Source organism: Rhinolophus ferrumequinum, chromosome 26 (genome assembly GCF_004115265.2).
Source record: "Rhinolophus ferrumequinum isolate MPI-CBG mRhiFer1 chromosome 26, mRhiFer1_v1.p, whole genome shotgun sequence".
Lineage (NCBI taxonomy): Eukaryota > Metazoa > Chordata > Mammalia > Chiroptera > Rhinolophidae > Rhinolophus > Rhinolophus ferrumequinum.
The window spans coordinates 20986344-21009292 of record NC_046309.1 but is presented as its reverse complement, the minus strand read 5'-3'; the positions used below and the strand labels follow the sequence as shown (position 1 = coordinate 21009292).

The 22949-nt window shown below is 37.2% G+C and overlaps 1 protein-coding gene across 2 annotated transcripts in view; it reads right to left on the bottom strand.

Moving 5' to 3' along the window:
- IQUB (IQ motif and ubiquitin domain containing) overlaps positions 1 to 22949 on the bottom strand; it is a 50808-nt gene that overhangs the window by 6437 nt on the left and 21422 nt on the right. Inside the window, exons 7-10 of one of the 2 annotated variants that reach the window (XM_033098705.1) lie at positions 22205 to 22415; positions 16028 to 16203; positions 7640 to 7810; positions 3712 to 3888 (exon numbers count right to left, since the gene is read on the bottom strand). In XM_033098705.1, coding sequence (XP_032954596.1) covers positions 3712 to 3888; positions 7640 to 7810; positions 16028 to 16203; positions 22205 to 22415 — 735 coding nt within the window. The remainder of the gene's footprint in view (positions 1 to 3711; positions 3889 to 7639; positions 7811 to 16027; positions 16204 to 22204; positions 22416 to 22949) is intronic. The other variant, XM_033098706.1, reaches the window with a different exon arrangement.

Genomic DNA, 22949 nt, shown 5'->3' with positions numbered 1-22949 from the left:
TATCTATCTATCTACATATATATACACACACACACACACACACACACACACACACACATATATATATAAATATATATAAAAGCTCAGCCAAACACTAACCAAGATAAGCACCTAGGGCTACGTTCTTAGAATGAAACAAAAAGTTGGTTAATTTTTAAGTCATATTTTTCCTTTAACTTCCTATTCTACACAAAATTTAAATTTCAAGCAGTATTCATTTACTCAGCCAAAACATAAAAAAACTATATTATTCATCAACCCTTAGATATACGTGGTAAAATCACTTAGAAAATTAATTGATTGGAAAAAAAATTAGTAGGTAAAGACTTTCAGCTGCAATACAGTAAGAAAACCTAAGTGCTTTGGCACTTATATTTTAAAAGAATTAAAACTTCTGGTGCTATGCTACATTAATTATTCCCACAGGCAATAGCTAGACTAACATATAAATAAAAGCCCACTACACCAAGTGTTCTCATTCATTCATCTCAACAATAAATTTAGATTGGTTCCATGATCAATTTTCAAAATTTGAGACTCTGCATGTTCTAGTTTTAATTCTTGAGGAATCTCCATACCGTTTTCCATAATGGCTGCACCAATTTACTCGTCCACCAACAGTGCACAAGGATTCCCTTTTCTCCACATCCTCACCAACATTTACCTTTTGTCTTTTTGGTAATAGCCATTCTAATGTTTGTGAGGCATTACCTCTGTAGTTTTGATTTGTGCTTCCCTGATGATTAGTGATGGTAAGTACTTTTTCATGTACCTGTTGGCCATTTGCTATTCTTTGGGAAAATGTCTATTCAGGTCCTTTGTCCATTTTTAAACTCGGTTAAAATTATTTTGCTATTGAGTGATAAGAATTCCTTATTATTTTTTTGGATATTAACTCATAGTGTATATGGTTTACAAATGTTTTTTTTTTCCCCATTTTGTAGGTTGCCTTTCATTTTGTTGTTTTTTTTTTGCTGTGCAGAAGCTTTTTTGTTTGATGCAATCCCATTTGTCTATTTTTGCTTTAGTTGCCTTTGCTTTGGTGTCATGACTTGATGCTTTGGTGTCAAGAAATCACTGCCAAGACCAATGTCAAAAAGCTTTCTTTCCTGTTTCCTTCTAGTAGTTTTACAGTTTCAGGTCCTACATTTAAGTCGTTAACTTACTTTGTATTGATTTTTCTCCAATTTCATTTTTTTTGCCTGTCATTTTCCCCAGTTCCATTTATTGAAAAGACTATCCTTCCTCTGTTGTGTGTTCATAGCTCTTTTGTCAAGTATTAGTTGACCATATATGTGGGGGTTTATTTCTGAGCTCTCTATTCTGTTCCATTGAACTATGTGTCTCTTTTTATGCCCATATCATACTGTTTTGATTTCTATGGCTTTGGAATACAGTTTGAAATCAGGAAGAATGATGCCTCTACCTTTGTTCTTTCTCCAGAGTGCTTTGGCTACTAAGGATCTTTTGTGGTTGCATACAAATTTATGATTTTTTTCTATTTCTGTGAAAAATGTCATTGGACTTTTGATATGGATTACACTGAATCTGTAGGTTAGTTTGGGGAGTATGGACATTTTAACAATATTAATTCATCCAAAAATATTTCTTAAATATAAAGCAAACACCAAAAGATTGATTCATTTTCAAAATGGATAAATTCAACTTCATCAAAGTCAAAAACTTCTACTCTGTTAGAGATACTGTTAAGAGAATGAAAAGAAAAGCCTCAAATTGAAGAAATATTTGCAAATCAAATATCTTACAAAGGCCATGTGAGTGAAAAATATAAAGAATTCTCAAAATCCTTTATAACTAACTAGAAAATAAATAGCCCAAATAAAAAAAAGGTGAAGGTGGTAGCAAAAGATATGTACAGACAGTTCGCCAAAGATACATGAATGACGAAAAGTACATAAAGAAGATGCTTATTTGTCATTAAGAAAACGGGGATGAAAATATAATGGGATACTACTACACACCTATTAGAATTCCAAAATTAAAATAAAACCTGACAATACCAAGTGCTAACAAGGATGCAGAGTAACTGGAATGCTCATGCATTGCAGATGGGAATACACTACAGCCAGTTTGGAAAAAAGTGTGGTAATCTTATAAAGCTAAATATGCATTTACTCAAAAATCCCACTTCTTAGGTATTTAATGCAAAACAATCAATTTACACAAAAACTCATTATCAAGTGTTTCTAGTGACTTTATTCATAAAAACCCAAAACTCTAAACAACTCAATGTTCTAAAAGTATGAGTGGATAAACAAACTCTGGTACATCCAGACAATAATAATACAAATTACTGACTGACACACTCACAAACATGGGTGAATCTCAAATGCAGTATGCTAAATGAAGGAAACCAGGCTCAAAAGACTACATATAGTATGATTCCATTTATATGACATTCTGGTTAGGTGAAACTATAAAAATAGAGAGCAAATCAGTGTTTTCCAAAGGTTAGGGGGCCAAGGGTAGGGCTGACTACAACGTAGCAGCATGAGGGGATTTGGGGAGGTAATAAGACTTTATCTGTTGGTTACGTGACTCTGCATTTGTCAAAACTCACCAAAAGTAGTGAATTTTGCCAAAGCTAAATTTAAAAGGTGAATAAAATGGTGTAATGTTATGTGAATGTGTAGAATATAAAATTTTCTTATATTACTGGAAACCTAAAAACTGAGTAAGTCTATAGAGAAGGATTAGAAAGTAGCTTGGACATTCTGGACAAATGAAACATTGATTTGAATAAGGAATAACATCATGGAAAACTTTTCTTTTGGACTTTTGTTATGTTTTAACATTCTCTTGCAATACCATGAAATTTTTAAGATTCATTAAAAAAGAAAGATTATAAAGTTAAATGATTTTTATTTTTCTAAAAGTTCTGACCAAATATTGGGACTTCTGTTTGTCAAAAAAGCAAAATAGGTAATTCAGTCAGCTTCGTAAATAAATTATAACTCTAAACATTTTATCACTGGAATAAAACACTCTTTAGAATTCTTCAGTAAACCATTATCCCAAACTTTACTAAAAGTGTTTTCAATAGTTTTGCACAGTGGGAAAGCAATAAACCACTTACCTTGGCTTCAGAGACCAAAATCCCCACTGAAGCCTAAACATGTTGGGGTTGGAGGAGGTTTAATTCAAATACTTATTACATTTGAAGTTCTCTCTGGATATCCACATGGATCTGTTCAGTACTAATTCTAACTATGTGGTAAGTATTCTGAGGGAACACAAACAAGATACACGTAGACTCTCAGAGATGCAAGAGTTTAACTCTCTCTGAGGCCTCATGAAGGAGGGGACATTGTGAATTGAGTCTTAGAAAATGAACAGGAGTTGCTGGGATGAAGTAGGGGACAGCATTCCAGGTGGAAGCAACTGTCAGAGCAAAAGCATGAAGGTGTTGAGAGGCCAGGATGCACTCAACATAGTGCAATATTCAATTAGAAAGTTGGTCCAGAGATTAGGAAAGAATTCAAGGTTAGAAACACAGATGCAGAAGAAGTTACATGAGTAAGTTTAATTTGTCAACATAAAAAATAATCATTCAAAAGAAATTTCACCAGTAAGATGGTCTTCTACATGGACCTCAAGTAAAGTGTTCCGGCAAAATTTGATAATACGCCCATTTACTACAGCACATCTTAGAATTCTGAGAAAGGAATACAGGGGGAAAAGATAGAGTACCTTAAGGTGTCTCACAACTTCTGGATTAAACAAAGGTGTTTTGAGGTAATGAAGAAAGAGTGTTGAAATTCTTTTTCTGAGTCCTTCCAGGTTATGATGCTTGACGCCTCTCATCATCAGGTCAACCTCTCTGTCAATCAATTCTAGAATTTCCTGAGTCAGAGTACATTCATGTTCCTATATAAAACACGAAAGTATTCCGTATACCATTTTTTAAATCACTGTCAGTTTTTTTAAATTACTACCCACAGAAAGTAACACTAGATTCCAGAAGAAATGAAACATCACTGACAGGAGTATAAATTGGCACAACTAATATGGAAAAAACTTGACATTATCTAGTAGAGTTTAAGATATGCATAATCTACCACTCAGAAATCCTACTCCTCAGTGCGTTAGAGAAATGCGCATGTGCAGTCATTGTTCACGGTAAGCCCCAAATTAGGAACAGCCAAATAGCCATAAGTAAATTGATTACATAAATAACTGATGGCTCATTTATATTCTAGAATATTATCCAGTATAAAGAAATGAATGAACTGCAGCTATATATAATTGCAAGTTTAAATCTTACACATTAATGGTGAGCCAAAGAAACAAGGCACAAAATAATATATATAGCATTATTCCATTTAAATAAAACCCCAAATGAAGCAACACGAATCACACTATTTAGAGATGTATAGAGAAGAGGTAAAACTAAAAAAAAACAATCAAAGAAATGACTACCATGCACGTCAGCATGGCAGGTACTCCTAGGGGATGAGGGTGAATCTCCATTACGAAAAGAAAGCAGGACACTGGCAAAGTCGCCAACATCCCATTTTGGAGCCATGATGGGTGGCTTCATACTTGCTAACCTGTACATACATATTTTAAACATATTGTCTGCATGTTTACATAATTCACAATCATTTTTAATAAAGTAATAGAAATGAGGGTGGTTGAATAAGAAAGCCCCAGGTAAGAGTTAAGTGATTAAGGTAGAAGGATTTGTAAGGAGCAAAAGACAAGTTGCTCCAACTGCCCAAGAGAGGACCATAAGAAACCTAGTTTGAATGAATGAATCAGAGGGTGAGTCAGTAACTGTAAAATAATCTCCTCTGTACTTTCTAATACACATACTCGGCATAGCTAATACTTGAGTCTGCATCAGTGGTCCTTGACCCTGAAGGCACATCAGAAGGACCTTGGGGAGCTTTTAAAAAATTTTAACATTGCCCTCACACTTGAGGATCTAACCTAACTGCTCTGAAATGGGGCCTACGTATTATTCCTATGCATTTATTCTCATATTCTCTCTCTCTCTCTCTCTCAAGCTCTCCAGATGATTCTAATGTGTTCTAATGTGTACTCAGGTTTAAGATTCACTGGTCTATATTAATAATTGTCATCAAAATAGTACCTATTGGGGCTGCCGGATGGCTCAGTTGGTTAGAGCACGAGCTCTGAACAACAGGGTTGCTGGTTCGATTCCCACCTGGGCCAGTGAGCTGCGCCCTCCACAACTAGATTGAAGACAATGAGCTGCCGCTGAGCTTTTGGAGGGGTGACCAGATGGCTCAGTTGGTTAGAGCACGAGCTCTCAACAAAGTTGCCGGTTCAATTCCCACATGGGATGGTGGGCTGCGCCCCCTGCAACTAAAGATTGAAAACGGCGACTGGACTTGGAGCTGAGCTGCGCCCTCCACAACTAGATTGTAGGACAACAACTTGGAGCTGATGGGCCCTGGAGAAACACACTGTTCCCCAATATCCCCCAACAAAAATTTTTTAAAAAATTAGTACCTATTATTTATTGGGGATTGCTATTTGTAAGAACTGAGACATAGAGATTATATTTTATATTATATATATATACCTATATATACACACATACATATACTTCTATCATCAAAGCAACCAATTTTACAAACTAATTGAGACTGATTTTCAGAAATATTAAATAACTTACCTAAGGTTGCACAGCCATAAATGAATAGAGCCAGAATGAGTCATGCTTAAAAGCCTCAATCTTCCATCAAAATATTGTTAAATAAATGTACATGTGGATATATTAGGTTAAACACATCGTTTAAGAGATACACAATTTTTCTTGTATGAACCATCCTTTGTCTTTTGTAATTAACCCGACTGTGATCCTACCTCTGCCAGGTAAGAGGATTTCTCCTGTATTCCCCTCCTGCACTCCCTGTTTTCCAATTCGGTCTTTTTGTTGCCCTCTATGGATAGCAACCTTATTTCCCACTTCTGGGCCTACTGTTTTTCCCTTTCTTCCTATCTCTACCTTCCAGGGTTTGTCAGTACGCAAACGTCTTTGAAAAGGCAGTCCAGAACAAAAGCACTCAGTGCTTCTGTTCTCAGGATGGGTAGAAATGCGAGAGACCTACGGACACTTATCTCCCAACAAGAACCATTACTCAATTACCTAATGTGTCTTAAGAACTTTGCGTGTCTTGGTCTTGCTTCTGCTCAACAAAATGGGTGTTTTCAAGTAGGAAGCAAAGAATCCATATGAGGTATCTAAGAGTTATACTCGTGAAATTCTTAGGTTGTCATCACATGGCTGGCCTAGATACATCTAAATGTGGCTGACATTTTTTCAGTTGTTACTTATAGTGAACGACTACAATTTAGCTATCTGTATCTATATGCTCCGGCAATTTGGCTCATATTGATGACCAAAATAGACTCACCATACAGCGTTATCCACACTGCCTATGTACAAGCTTTAAAATAGTTCATACAGATGACGATTCAGAAACAATTTATATCTTTATGCCATAAACTAAATTTGGCATCTGACAAGTGTCTTACAAATTTAGCAAACTCAAAATCATTTTTCAGAAGCCAAATATTTTTAGCCAAATTGCCCATCTAACTTAATCTATATTGACAATAACGTATGCCCAATATCACCTTCCATTTGAGCTAGAAAACATAAGAGCTATACCAATGGTCCTAATAAAACCTGGGCTTTCCCATTTAATTGGGAATATACAAAACATATCCATTACAGTGACTGCTGTGCCCTGCTGCCTGGATTACCCCACTTCAGAACCGAAGCACCCATTCTCCCAGCTGCTGATAAGGTTGGCAGCTGGCAACTCTCAGTTGAGCCTTCCTCTGGATTTTCCTCCGTGGAAGAAACCATACAGATTGAAAATACCTGCCATCAACTTAAAAGAACTGTCTCATCCAAGGTCACGCTTTCTTCCCTGAAACATCCCGAATCAAATGACTAATCAATGTGGGTTTATAAAGGCCCGGACCCTGAATCAAGATATATGGGGACATTTTTAAAGAATGGAGTGCCAACCCAGGTCCAGCTCACAATGGATCCCCTGGGTCACAGACCCACCCAGTCCACTGAGTGCTCCTTTCCTTGGCCCTTGAATATGTCATTGGAAGGGAATACTTGGTAGTTGGCGTAGGCCCTTGACCCCTGATTTCTTCAGGGAATGTGATGGAGAAGACTAAGCAGGAGGCCCTGAAACTGCTCTACTACGGAAACCAAAGGGGTGGAAGTAGAGATGGCCCCACTTACTATGCGGGGAATTTTTGCTTCCTGTCCCTGCAACTCTGTACTCTTCAACTTTAGAAGTCCTAATTCCTGGAGGGACAATGCTTTTAGCAGTGGACATATCAAGACCACTGTTAGACTTTAAGCTACAACTAACGCCTGGGTTGTCGCATGCCTGCAGAGGTAACTGACCTTGTCATCAAGTTTGAGATTCTTTTAGATAAATAGTAATACATAAACCAGATCGTCCCCAAATTACACAAAACCAATATAGTTGTTGAGAAAATTCACACATATAAACATTTATTAATCATCTTTATAATTAATACAAAACACTTTGCTTATTTTAGTATTCATTTTTTTTATTGAGAGTGATACCCCGAAACTAAAGGAAAGTCAGCGTACCTTCACAGTATGTTTAAGTGTTAAGAGTACATCCAGCCTCTCATCCTGAGAGATATTTTTCAGCATAATGCATTGATAGATGTTTTGCAGCTCTCTGGCTCTGATGGTGAACTGTGTATCCATCTCCGTTATTTTGCCATCAAATGCTTTCCATGCCTTTGGAGCTGAACACTTGAAAATAATATTATGTTTATAATTATCAGTTAATTAAAGCCTAAAAAAATAATTTTGTTTCTTCTACTAAAAGTCATGTGCTTTATGGATAGAAGTATCACTAAAACTTAAGAAAATTAACTGAAGAATTGTAGACCATGGAAAAGTAAAACATTTTAGGTAAAAACTATGAGAGCGCTATTCAGTCTACAGAAGTACAAACGTTTCTACAGGATTTAGAATTTGCTACTAATTTGTACTAGCTAGTCCATTGGATGGCTGGAAGGGTACATGAAGTAACTCATTACCCCCTTGGGATAAAAAAAGCATGCTACTTAGAATGTTTTTAAACATTATCTGCTCGGTTCAATTATATTGAGCTGTATACACGTGTCTTGATCATTTCTTGCCGATCGAAGACAACTTTGGTAGGATGGAGTTCACGTGCCCTGAAACTCATCTGGGTTCTCCCAGGCTAAGAATTCAGAGGCCAGAGACAGAAGGTGGAGCCAGTCCTCGCAGGCTCGGGCCACCAGCACAATCTTTCATGCCCATTATTATTAATAAGTCCAAGTCTGCCACTGCTTCTGCCGCCTCCTTTACGATTCACTCACCTGGAAATTGCACAGTGACAACTCACTGTTTATTTGCTTTTCTCCTCTACAGCGTAAAGCTGCTCAGTCTCCTTCCCTGATTATAATCTATCAGAAACACGGCTGTTAACTGTTAACTGTTCAAATGTCGGATGTTTGCGCAGGCTGACTGGCAATTGCTTTGGAGACCTGTAGTCCAATGTATGCCGTACGTGAAACCACTGAAATCTTAGATTTGATATAATTTAAAGTGTAAATAGAAGCCCATATATTGAAACTTATAATCAGGAATGTAGACTAGCCAAATAAAGAAATGATATAAGACTGTATTTATTATGCCAATATTATGAAGATTTTTCAGTTATTATGTCAATTTACCTTTAATTTTTTTACATTTCATATTAGCTGAATTACATTGAGAACTACAAAGTTACCTTAGAAACAACTATATTTGATATGCTTTCAAAGATATGGCATCATTTTCTGATCAAAGCCAAAATGAACCAGAAACTAGATTATTAGTTCTAGTTTTAATTCAGCAAATGAGAAGTTACAGCCCTATAATTAATATTTAAGAGCATAAATCTAGTATTAAACAATGTTCTGTTAATTAGTGGGTGGAGAGAATGAAGTAAACTTTATTCAGCATCATAAAAGGGACATAGCTGAATAATAAAGCATTTTATCATTTAATAATTATCACTTAGTAATAAAAACTATTTGTTTTAAATGAATACAGCCTTGTTTGGAGTTGGTCTCAGTGTGTTACTGAAGTTTAATGCTTGTTTCAGAGCTCTTTTTTTAAAGTTTTAAGAAATAAGCAATCGGAGGCTAAGTTTCTTATTGCAATATTCTAAAGTCTAATTTTGCAATTTTCCTCAGGATGGCTCCATTAAATGTAATTTCCTTTCTTCCACTAATGTGGACAATATCTTTTGGTCTCTAGGCTGCTAACTTATTTCATTTGTAATAATCCAAGTATAATAACCTTTTAATGAAATGTCTAGTTCATCTATTTCAGTATATTTTTTTCAGATGATGGATTGATTTAACTCTACCTGCCCTCCAAGTTTCTAGCCCTGTCTAATACAGTATGATATGGTAATATTTTGGATTTTTCCCAATATATTCAACATCCCAAACCTTCCCATCCTTTCATTGTTAACTCAAACCATACCTTTTCCATAAAGGTTCCTAACTACTATGGTATGAACCCATAAAATCACCAGTATCTGAAATTCTACAGTACTTGTAAACGCACACACACACACACACACACACACACACAAGTATGTCATGTTTCTATTTCAATCACTCAAAACAATAAAATTTGGGTTCAAATTGTTCTATAATTATTTCAGGTTTGTTAATTTTATTTCTCTCAAAAGATTATAAGAATAAATTTCTCAGGTAGTTCTGCATATCTCACAGGGTCTACAGTACTTATTCATTCAATCAACTAACATTTATTGTTTACTATATTAGTCAGTGTACTAGGAACCATAGATAAAATACTATCCTGATTTCAAAAACTCTCAAATCCAATAGGACAGAAATACGACGAGTAACTAAAATAAAGGGTGATTATGATTGATGATTGCAGGTACATAGTTAACTATATAGGTTGCTATGAAGCACTTAGAGAAAAGAAAATAGTATCTAAGATGAAACCTGAAGAAAAACTAGGAATTAGCTAGAGTAAAGGGAACTGAGTGATACAAAGAATCCTAGATTTGAAGTTCAAGTTCCCCTAATGTTGGCACTGAGAAGATATTAAAAATCTGTTTGGCAAAGCTTTTTTCTATTTGGAAATATTTCTGACCACAACATAACGCTGTCTTCAAACCTACGATTCTTTGATTTCAGGCCTTAAGGTGTTTTTTTAACTCTGATGCAGAAAAATGTCAACTTTGCTGATTTCTCTTTCCTATTTTCCTTTTTTTCTTTGAATGCCTTGGCTATACTGAGAGATGTACAACAATCATGGTCTCAGATTGGTTTAGAAAACAGGAGCATAATAAATTCCATTTAGCTGCCAACGAATGAAGCAGCGTGGACTCTGGAGGAGAGAAACAGAAGAACAGCAGGAAGACACATTTCAGGGAAGAGAAGGTAGAGAGATAACAAAAACCTTGAGAACAGCAGGCTTCCACATAAGAGAAGAAACAACTGTGCTGTGAGAGGAGGGCTTTTCTTCTCCTAAATTAACACTCAAGTCCCTAAGGACAAAAATTAAGAATAACCCTAACCCCCCAAAAGCTACTGGGTAGTGATCAACTTTTCTTTTACACAGCAAAGGAGTTTTGTTCGCCCACAGAGGACACCCCAGTGTACTGGGGTGCTCAGAGAGAGGCAAGTCGGTTGCATTTTTCTGTCCCATTAGTTGTTTGCCACCTAAGTACTGAGAAAAAACATTTAATGACACAGCTAACGTGGGTTTCAGGTTTTTGGCCTGTGGTGATGAGAAGTAGTGTGCGAATCAAAGAAATAAATGGCCTTGACTCTAGGGAAAGCTTCTTACAGAAATCCAAATGGTCTCTGTACACAGTGTGGGTAAAAAGCACCCAAGATATGTTAGAAAATGGCTGATGATTTTTCATTCAAATTTCTTGACGTGATTTTCTTCACCTCCCTAACTTGTGAGTTTTTAATAATTGATAGCCTGTGGAGGTCAATGTTTGATGTTTTAAATGTATAAATTTTTTTAACTAATCCTTTAAAAAAATCTTCAGATGAAACTTTCATAGAGAATGAAGGCTTAGTACAGAATCCATAACAACTGATTGGTTCAGAGCCTTGATTGAACTAATTTTAAATTATATCATTCATTACTCAGATAAATTCTATGTTCAGGATAAAAAGATAAAAAATAAAATATTAGTTCAATAACCCATATATTATTTAGATTAAATGAAGCTAAACTAAAACCAAAACCTAAAATTTTATCCTCCAAAGTTATTTGCAAATTATAGGAAAGTAAATAGTCTCTTCACATATCTGTATATTATGGTGCTAAATGTGGACCTTAAAATCTGCATTATGGCTCTGGTTGTTAATTTTCACATTTGGAAAAACTCTAACCTTGTCTAGCTTCAGGGACTAATTAGAAGCTATTTTTTCTTAACAATCAAAACAAAAGTTGTAGATTAAAAAGTTACTTCACGTTTTACAAAATCGACACTGACTCCTCCCGCACAGTAGAGACAATGCCAGGCACGGGGGGTGGGAGGTGGGAAGGTGGCAGGCATCAGGAGGAACAAACATTGTAGAGCTATTTACAGCAAAAAAATAGCCACGAACGCTATCTTAATTGTTTTCTAAGATGTTTAGTATGGCATTATATACTAAAAGGTGATTAAAATGATTTTGTATTCCAATAATAAAGATTTTATAATTTACTATCACAGGTGAAAAGCAGGCCAAAAGTCACCGTTAGTCGATAGGGTTGAAAACTGGACTAATTAGGCTATGGAATTGACCTCGAGTGTAGTTGCTCCATTTTGTGGTTATTTTTTTTGCGCTATACAACACTTTGGTCAAAACTGAGGGAAAATTCCTTTGTATTAGCTAAAGTGTCCATTTCCTCTTAATCTTAGCCTAGGGGTTGGTGAGATTAACTGGTTTATCATCTGGGGTGACCGCAGATCTAGAACTCCAATTCTAAAATCTATGACCTACCAAAAGCCTTTCCCTTGATACCTACAACGTCCTGTGGCTAACTTTTCCACCCTTCCTTCAGTCTTCTGGTCTGGGATCAGTGTGAGCTCTCCTGAATCAGTCTGGATATTAAGACCTGGTCATTTCTCTCATTCCCTCTCCTCTTACCAAAAAAGTACCATCTTGCACTTAATATTTCATCTATTTAGTAACGCAACTCCAGAAGTCACAAGAAGCCATGTTGTACTCAAATTGCCTTCCAGCTGTCTCCTGACGTGGCGTCTCTTTCTTTCTCTCCTGACAATACTCAAAAACCTCCCTTTTACTGGCACAGAGCAATTCTTCCTACACTGAGGACCCTCCAGGGTCTCACATTCAACCCCAACAACCTATCAAAGTATTTATTAAAAAACAAAAACAAAAAACAAATTTCCTTCCTCACAGGAATTCTTGTGAACAAAACTTCCCTATCTCATCTCTTTTTGGTGGGACTTAAAGCCCTTCTTAGAGTGCTATACTTCCTGAGAAAGTGCTATACTTCCCAATGGTCTTCAACTAGCTCCAGAGTCGCTCTTCTATGTTGGGACTCGATCTACTTTGGGACTCTCTATATTTTAAAAAATGCTTAGAGACGATGCTGGAGACGAGGCTTGGGGTAGGGGTGGCGGGGCGGGTGTAAAGGCATAAAGAAGAATAGACATTGTATAAGTATTTCCAAGAATTCAAAATAGTTTATAGGAAACGAAGCAGCAGAGAAGACACAAGTGTAACCTAAAGCAGGTGCGCTGTCTTCCCTGTTGGCTGGCCCCTCAGAGGCCCCCAGCTGCTTCACACACCCTCGTGCCCTGGGTCCACCCTGTCCTCCTGGTCACGTTAAAAATCAGACACATAATGAACACAGCTCCCAGTGATGGAGCCAGATTCAAGATAAAGCTACGTGCTAAAGGAATAAGTTTGTTCAAAATAGGACTCTAGAGAAGTAGAAATATTATGGCTTCCATACGGTAGACTCATCTTTTCTATAATAAAATGAAGATATTCAAGAATTTGAAATGACAGTACCTACATTGCATAATTCCTGGATGACACCTAAGATATAAAATTAAACAGCAATTATTTCTGTCCCTTATTTTCCCTCCTTACCTACCTCCACAAGCATTTGTTGATATTCTGTGCTAAGATATAAGGATACCGAGATAAAAGATAGATCTTGCCTTCAGAAGCTCAGAATCTAGGAAGGATTCAGACATGTAAATAGATATAATAAAAACTGACCATAATATACTAAGAGAGAAGTGAAACAGTCTCATGAAAGCACATAGTACTCAAAAAATTAAAAATAGAATTACCTTATGACCCAGCAATTCCACTCCTGGGTATTTATTTACCCAAAGAAATCCAAAACACTAATTCAAAAACAATATATGTATCCCTATATTTACTGCAGCACTATTCACGAGAGCCAAGGTATGGAAACAACTGAAATGATCAACGATAGACAACTGGATTAAAAAACTATGGTAAATTTATACAATGGAGTATTACTCTACCATGAAGAAGAATGAAATCTTACCATTTGCAACAACATGGATAGACCTAGAGGGTATTACGCTACGTAAAATAAGTCAGACGGAGAAAGACAAATACCATACGATCTCACTTGTATGTGGAATCTAAAAAACAGAATAAATGAATAGAAATAGACTCAGAAATATGGGGGGAAAAAGAGCTGACAGTTGCTAGGTGGGAGGCGGGTGGGGATGGGAGAGAAGGTAAAGGGGTCAGAAAGTACAGATCAGTAGTCACAATATAGCCATGGGGACATGAAACACAGTTTGGGGAGTATAATCAATAATGTAAACGTTACGTAGGGTGCCAGATGGGTCCTGGACTTACCAGGGGGATCACTTCATAGACTGTGTAGATGCCTGACCAATACACTATACACCTGAAGCTGAAGGAGAATAATATTGAATGTCAACTATAATTTTATATATATATATATATATATATATATATATATATATATATATATATTATATATATATGTATGTGTGACTATAGAGGTATGTGTATATATAGGTATGTCACCTCTCGTGACTATATAGGTATGTCTGTGTGTATATATAAATACATATATATATATATACGGTCACGAGAGGTGGAGTACAGCATAGGGAATAGAGCCAATGGACTCGTAACAGCTGTATATGATGTCAGAGGGATAGTAGATTGGGGGGGTTATCACTTTGTGAGGGGTTTAGATGGTTGTAAATGTCTAACTATTACATTTTTTTGTACACCTGAAACTTAAATAAAAAAATTTTAAAAAGCACACAGTACAGGCTAAAAATAGGAGGATCAGTGGATCCTGTCTGGAACAAGGGCATCTGAGCTTGTTTTGAAGGCGGAGCAGATGGCTACTGAGGAGGGAAGGACGGGATGTTCCAAGTAGAGGCAACATTGGATGCAAAAGCACGTGCTCTTGCGGAGGATGCACGAGTCACTGTGCGTGGCTGGGGCAGTGTGGATGCAGTGTGCGCCGAGGAGAGGCGACAGTGACACACAGCAGGACGGGGAGGTGTGCTGAGGATCCCTTATGGACATCCTCGTGCCCTGAGGGCAGGGAGGAGGGGCAGGGCAGCGTGGTGTTTAGGGAGGTCGGGCAGGCAGCCGTGTGGAGGATGGAGCAGGGAGCTGAATGAGCAATAAGACTGGAGGCCCAGGGCTAATGTGGACACAGGAAGCCATCAGAGGAGGAGGCGATCCAGGGCCAATGGAGTCAGTGTCCAGCTCACACACCCCTGTCTCGTGCCAGCCTCCCAGGGGGAAAGGGAAGCGAGAGGAGCTGCCCAGAGCATCTCCTCAGAAGCCTCCCTCCTGTCCTTCCGTGTTGCTACAGGGTCCCCAGGCCCCTCACCAGGACTGAAAGCAACTCAGTACATGACGAAACATTCACAGGGATCAACTACGTGAGTGCTACGGAACACGAGCAGTTTGGAGGTGAGGGCTGAAGGAATGGTGAGATGACAGGACTTAGGGGTAGACATGTCAGCTTGAGGTGGACTCTTGGGTCATTCAAAGTAGGCAACTGGACGTGGGGTTCTGGAAGCTCCTGCGAGAGGTCCGGCCTGGAACTGTCGGGAATTCCAGGATTCAGGTAGCAACAAAAGCCACAGGAAAAACTGACATCAAACAGGAGCGATGGACAAGGAAGATGAGGGCATTTGTAGAATAAAAGAATATATATGGTTTTTGAGAACAAAGATTCCCAAATAACAAGAATCATACAACTAGAATCACTACAGGCAAATATCTTGAAGAATTCATTCCGTCCCTTTTCTTCTTATGGTTGGTTGGCTTTTACTTGTTTGGACAGATCAGGTTTATAAAAGGAAATTGGTCACTATGGAAACAGGCTATTGAAATCAAACAGGCAGTTTCACCATGAAAGTGTAATTACTTTAGCTTTTTCCTTAATTGTATGTTTCCATGGTTTTCACTAATCACATATCCTTTTCGTCAGAAATTTTCAATCGGTTAGTGCCCTGATGAGCAAGAGCAAAAACACTAATCTGTAGCTATTTTCCCCAGGTCGCTTACTATGGGGCACCCCAGACCAGACATTTTGTGACTTCAATACTCCATTTTGTCAAGGTGTACAAGTCATCTAATTTCTACAGCCGGCCTAAATCTAAATGAAAAGAATCACAAGGAAAGAGTCTCCATTTTTTCATTCATGGCCAAATCCCTTTTGTTGAGAGCATGTTAATTTTGTATTACTTGTCAATCATTATTCTAGGTGGCAGTTAAAATCTAAACCTGTATCCGAAGGAAAAAATATAAAGAATTTAAAGAAATACATCATCAAAATGCTAAACAAAATTCATGCAAATTCTTACAATGTACATCTCTTTTAATTCACCATTTTACATTTTTAAACTCGGGATACATCCATATTTTAAAAAATTGTTACTTCACTGACCTTATCCAAAAACGCTTGTATTAATGCTTCCTGGTTTTCCATGTAAGCGTTATGTCTATGTCTCCCAATGGAAGCAATTAATTGGGTCTCTTTTTCCAGAAGTTCACACAAAGCAGCTTTCCTTTCAGCTCCGGTGAAAGTTTGGTTAATGCATTCCAGTTCTTCTTGCCGCCACACTAGAGAAACAACATGAAAGCCTCTTGAGTTTTTAGCATCCCACATCTTTACAAAGCATTTTTACCATCACGTCCTGACCAACAATATTTTATTTTTGTATCAATTTAAATAAAAATGATGTATGAATAGAGTCATTCACAGCATAGCTCTGATACATGAGAAAAACAGGACAGAATAGAAGCTGAGCCTTAAAGCCATAAAAGTAGGCAAACAAAGAGAAGCCAAAGGAAATCGTACGGTCACGTTGACCTGTGCCTCTATGAGCTTGCCCGTGGGTGCCTCCTCGTCGGCAGCTGGCCTGACTTCCATCCATGCAGGTTCACACAGCTTTATCTTCGCTCAGGACACCTGACCCCAGAACACACCAGGATCGGCTGTGCTCTGGCCCCACGACCTCAGCCTTTCCTTACAGACGTCTAACTCTCTTCTCCCCTCATGAACCCAGGAACCGCGGTTTCAACGTGTAGTTAGACCTTGACTTAACTTGCTTCCTATTTTTATGGCTGCACTGAACAATATCTTTGTTTTTTAACCATCCGATTTACTTCATCTCCTGTTTTCCTCCCAATTCCTAGTCCCCTCTTTCTAATCAGACAAGACCATAAAAATGACAGCAAACACCACGTAGTGTCGCTGAGTCTGTGCCAGGCTCTGCCCCAAGTGCTGCAGTACATGAGCTCATTTATCTCCTGACAAACCAATGGCCACATGCTACAAATATCCTCTATTTTACAGAAAAGGAAACAGAGAGAGAGACTGTAACTTGCCCAAGTTGTAGCCAGGAGTCAAATGCTGGCGGTCTAGCACCATAGTCCACACCCTTCAATGCTCCCCACCTTTCAAAAACACGTCCTTCTTTCAGTCAGTCCTTTTCAATGTGAACTTATGAGCTGGTTTACGCTGGAGAGCCATATTTACTTACTTAGCCAGCTAACTCTTCTCTCTTACCTGGAGACAATGAATTATTATTTACTGTCAGAATGACGACGTTTCAGTCTCATGAACTGTATTCTGGTCGTCGGATCAAACCTATTTTTTCTCTGAACTTTTACAAACTTGGTTCACTGATCTGGTAATTACACCTGCCAAAATGCTGTCACTTCTTTGCTAGGTAAAACGCTCACCAATTTTTGAGCAATTATTACGTGAAAGGAAGTCTATAGAGTTCAATGGTACATACAAAAGTGAGAAAGACGTAATTAATGAAGGCCCTCTTGAAGGAACTGACATGTTCCTTTCCCACCACTGGTTTAAAGACTGACTTCCTGTGGGTAGATCTCGTCTTGACATAAGGTTACTTCTCCGTATCTTCTATTAGATATGATTCAATCAAGTAAACTGCACTCTTCCTTTGTTATATCCCAGATATGATTACTTCGTCATTGCGTTACGGGGACAGTGCAGAATATATTACATTTATATATAATTAGAAATTATATTTCCCTTCTATTCGAACGTCAGATTTACTTTGACATCAGTCTCTGCAGTGAAAGGTAGATGTCTGAAGCCGTAATGCTGTTTGTGGCCCTCTTATTATAACCACTGCCTTTCACGACAGCAGGTTTTACAGTTATATCGACTATTTCTTCTTCCTCTTAAATTTCAAATTGAAATCATCCTGATCAGATCAAAAACTTGCCAGTCGAGTGCTTTATAAGAATCCACTTTGTCCCTTACCAGGAATACGTTATTCAGACACTATATCGCTTGCTCTGTCCAACAACAGGATTTGTAAATTTAAGGGCTAAATCATGTTATGAAAGTCCAGGAAATCCATGATTGATGTGTTTATCGTTTAAGAGTAGTTTTACCAGCTGAAAGAACTTTTAAAAATTTGACAAAATCCATATGCCAAATGGTAGTATATGAAGAGAAAAACTGTGTGCTTGTGGAATAACTGAGATCTCATAGTATTATATGGATGTTCCTAGAAAGCAAATAAAAATTGAATGATACTAGTAAGCCTATTTTACTTACCAGTTTTACATCAGAAACCTTTGAGACCAATAATAAACTGAGGCCACTAGGATATTATTTAAGCTTTTCTGCCAATCTCAAAGCACAAGATACTGCCCTGCTAGATGACTCCCAGTCCTGAGTGAGTCTGGGTAAAAACATATGTGCTTTCAAATACAGCTATTCACATTTATTCAAATTTTACATTTTGCTTAAATTATTAGTGCGACTTAAAAAAAAAAAAAACCAACCCAATGAAGCTCATTAGAAAAACATAATGGGCCTTCATTCCAATAAAATTCTCCATGAGATGAACAACCTCCCTGTCAGTATATCATACGGGACGCAACGTGGCGTCAGAGAAACACCACGTCCCAACTACTCATAGAAAACCACAGGAATCAGGACAGCTGGACAAAACTAATTTTATATCAGAACTACATATATAGAAGACATTGAGGGAAACAAGACAGATTCTTCCCCCTTTCATAAAATATATGTTCCCTAGAAATGATAAAAAAAAATTGGGGATGCTATGTTAATTTGCTATGGCTGCCAGAACAAAGCATCACAGACTGGGGGGCTTAATAAACAACAGAAATTTATTTCCTCACGGTTCTGGAGGAGAGGAGTGCAAGATCAAAGTGAAGGCAGGATTAGCTTCTGAGGACCACTCTCTTCCTCTGGGGTCTTCAGATGATTCTCTCTCTATGGGCATCTGTGTCCTAATCACCTCTTCTTATAAGAACACCAGTCACTGGCTTACAATCCACTCCTAGGACCTCAATTTTTTCTTACGTACTCCTTTAAAGACCTGTCTCCATATACAGTTCCATTCTGAGGTACTGAGGACTGGGATTTCAACATAGCAATTTGGAGGGAACCCAGTTCGGTCCATAACAGACGTCAATAGCCACCGATATTTTTTAAAGAAAAATATATTAAAAGAATTGGCTCATTTGGAGAAACACATTTATCTCTACTTTCCTAATTGGATGAATGACCTAATTTCCAGAGTCTGAAGTTCAACTATAAAATTTCTGAGATCTAAACTTGTAATGTCCAAACAAGAAATAGCAGAAAATACAATATTTTTTTCCACCACTGGCAGCTTATATGCATATGCTTTTTAAAATTCTCTTCACAGACTGGAAGCTTGAAGAGTGAGAACCAGGAAAAATTCAGATTGAAAGCGCAGGGCCAAATATGTCAACGGATTGGGCCCAGAAGCTAGAAGTCAAGGTACCTTGAGATCAAGAGGTAATAATTACAGAACAGCCAGAAAACACAGTTAACATAAGTCAAAACAAGGCAAAGGCTTAGAGGATCCAATTCAGCAAACACTGACTGGACACACTGAAGAAGGTCCCATCAGTTGCCATAGGCACAAAGGTGGACATTTACGAGAGTGGTGTGTACAGAAAAGCACGGGGCAAGGAAAAGAGGCTCTGAGCTGAATCCACGCTGTCAAGAGAGGGTCCCTAAAGATGGGACCTCTGTGCTGAATCTGAGGTAAGAGTGACTGACAATCCAGATAAATGAAAAGAAGTCACCCTCAACATACTGCTGTAAATAAATTTCTAAAAGGACATAAAAATGAAACATTGTTGCCTGTATACAGTCTTGTCTTTGATAACACTATATTATCTTACATAGTTAAATTCATTTGCTTAAATTGATACCCTTTTGCTTTGCTTTTATTCCTGAGGGACAGATTATCTGGAGAAAATGTTACACTTCCTATTAGGAGCTGTAATTCAAACGATGCAATTATCACTATTAGCCACAAGAGGGCAGCAGTTTCAAATATTGGAGTTAAGAAGATGGACTGAAAATCGTATTAAATTAAATAGAGGAGCGATATAAATTACTGAGCCTGTGTACCAGAAATTTTAACTACACAAAAGAGATTTAATAATTATTATACTGAGAATTTAAATTTAGAACTTTAGGACTAGAAGAAAACTGAGGGATGTCTCTTTTATGTAAGAAATTTCATTTTTTCCATATAAATCACATGTTGACATATAAAATATCTTTGTTCTACTTTAATACAGGAAATCTGTATAAAATTATTTACCACATAACAGTAACTTATATATGCATAGGTCTTTGTATTTTTCTAAGTACTTTGATAAATGTAATATTTTGTATTTTTCACTTTATAAAGCCCTCTGAAGTATATGTGCCAGAAATTAAGTTCTTTTATAAATGAAGAAACTGAGGCTTAGGAAAAGTGAGTAATTTGCAAAAGTTAACACCACTAATAAATAGAAAAGGTAGAACCTCATTCAGCATATTTCCTATTACTTTGCACAGCTGCCTGTTAGCCAAACAAAATAACCAAACCTTTGGTGTATTCACATATGAATTTGGAATGTTATGTGAATACAGTTCTGCTCTAATAGAGCTTCAGTTTTATACTTGTCAATAAGATCTTTCATAGACACTTTGCTAACAGTGCTCTCTGTTTAACTACTGACACTTAGAAATAATCTCTGTTTTCCTCTGACAGAGAAAAGGTAAATTGAAGTAAAATTTAAAGTACAACAGAAAGTATTTTGAAGAGATCAACGACTAGGAGAAAGGGGAAGCAGACATCCAAGCCTGGGGAGCAGGAGGAACAGTTTACTTCAAACGTTGCTATATTCCAAAAGCCACTCAATGGTGCACGTTACCAAAGAGATACATTTATTAATATTGTTTATGTGTTGGACCTAGTGTTTGACTGTATCATCTTCAGTAAACAGCATATTATCAGATAGCTATTTAAATAGACACAATCTGACACCTAAAATTGTACTCAATTAGAGAACAATGACTCGAGTAATAGAACACATAATAATATCCACAAATAGCATATAAAGAAACAAAGTTATAGTAAAAAATAAATCCCCTTAAAGTTAATGTTATAAATCATCAGAGAGAAGTCAAAGACTATTATGTTATTTCTTTGGCTAAAAAGATCCCGTTCAACTGAAAAATACATATTTAGGCTATTTTTAATTTTTACAATTCTTCTATGTCATCACAAGACCCAAACTGCACTTTCCGGCATCTAAGGTAATAAAAATAACTCTTCTGTGTCAGTTACTTCCACTTTAGCAGGTACACCTGGGAAAGCAGAAGCGGAAGACAGCTGGATTACTACATTCCTCGGTTTCCCCTTCATTCATTCATTCATTCATTCATTCATTCTACCAATATTTGTCAGGAGGTGAGCTAAGCAAAGAAAAAGAGAGATCATCAAAAACAAAATCAGTTTTTCTCCCTTGGAGCTTACATTCCAGTGGTGAAAATTAATATTAAAAGAGGTATTATTACAAATTATGTGATATAAGTGAAAAGTCAGGGGTGCAATGAGAACCGTGAGATGACAATAGGATGTACACGCTGAATTGTCAGTCACAACAGCCTTTGAGTAGGTGACATTTAGCTAAGACTGGAAGGTAGACGGGGAAAAGGCTCAAAGAACAGTGTGTCCACCGCCCTGAGTGGAGAGCTTGGCTTGTTCAAGTAACTGAAGCTTTTCATTGTGTCAGTGACTAGCACACATCCTGTGGAAGCACTGAGGCGGTCAAGTCAAATGTGCAGACTATGTACACTTTGTGTCATCATCATTATTGAAAGGGATTAAAATGCACTGCCAAGGCCCTCCTCTAAAGAGCAGAATCAGAGACGGGATGCCATATGCAGGAACTGGAGACAGTTCGACTCTGAGTTCACAAATGTCCAAGACCCTCAAAGAACCATACTGGACAGTGCTTTCTCTCTTTATTTTACAGGGATGAGGACCAAACGAGATACTAGACTAAAACTACATAATTTACCCACTGTTAATATAAAAGCATATCCAATTTCATTCCAGCCTTAATTTTTGTCCCAAACGTATCTTTTATTATTATTCATCTTTTTTAATTGTCTAATCCAGATTCCCAAGATATTTTTCTAAAATATAAGGTTTTCCTTTTGTTTTAGCAAACATGTTTGTCCTACTAAAGAAAAATTATAAAATATTTTATGCAAACCCTATTTCAAACTTACATTCCAGTGCATTATAAAGAAGTTCAAAATCTTCTTTTGTCTTAGGATTATGCCTCCGGTAATAGTCCAATTTCATCCATTCTTCTTTTTCTCTTATTTTTCTTAATTTTTCTTCTTCTTCCCACTTCAGCCTTAACATTTTTTGTCTTCTTATATTTTCTACCACGATTTTAGCATGCCATTGTCTGTAGTAAGTCTGTAACACTATTACCTGGAGTTAAATTAAAAGGAAATACAAAGTGTCTATCATCAACTTTATCAGACAAAAGCGAAAGGCAACAATGATTATTTCTATTCCAATTCAATGAGCACTAACAAATACTAAGTCTAGTTTTAGCTCTATGCCAGATACCCTGCTTCCCCGAAAATAAGACATAGCTGGACCATCAGCTCTAATGAGTGTTTTGGAGCAAAAATTAATATAAGACCCGGTCTTATTTTACTATAAGTAAATTCTTATAGTAAAATAAGACCGGGTCTTATATTGTGTTATATAAGACCCGGTCTTGTATTATATTATATAAGACCGGGTCTTGTATAAATTTTTGCTCCAAAACACGCATTAGAGCTGACGGTCCAGCTAGGTCTTATTTTCGGGGAAACAGGGTATTCTCACATACACTGTAACACAGCAGTCATGGGTAAAGCACAACAGCTCCTTGACTTTGAAATCCAGCACATATACCTTCATAGGAGTCAGTCGGTACAATGCGTTAGGAGCACAGGCTCTGGGTGAAACTTAGTT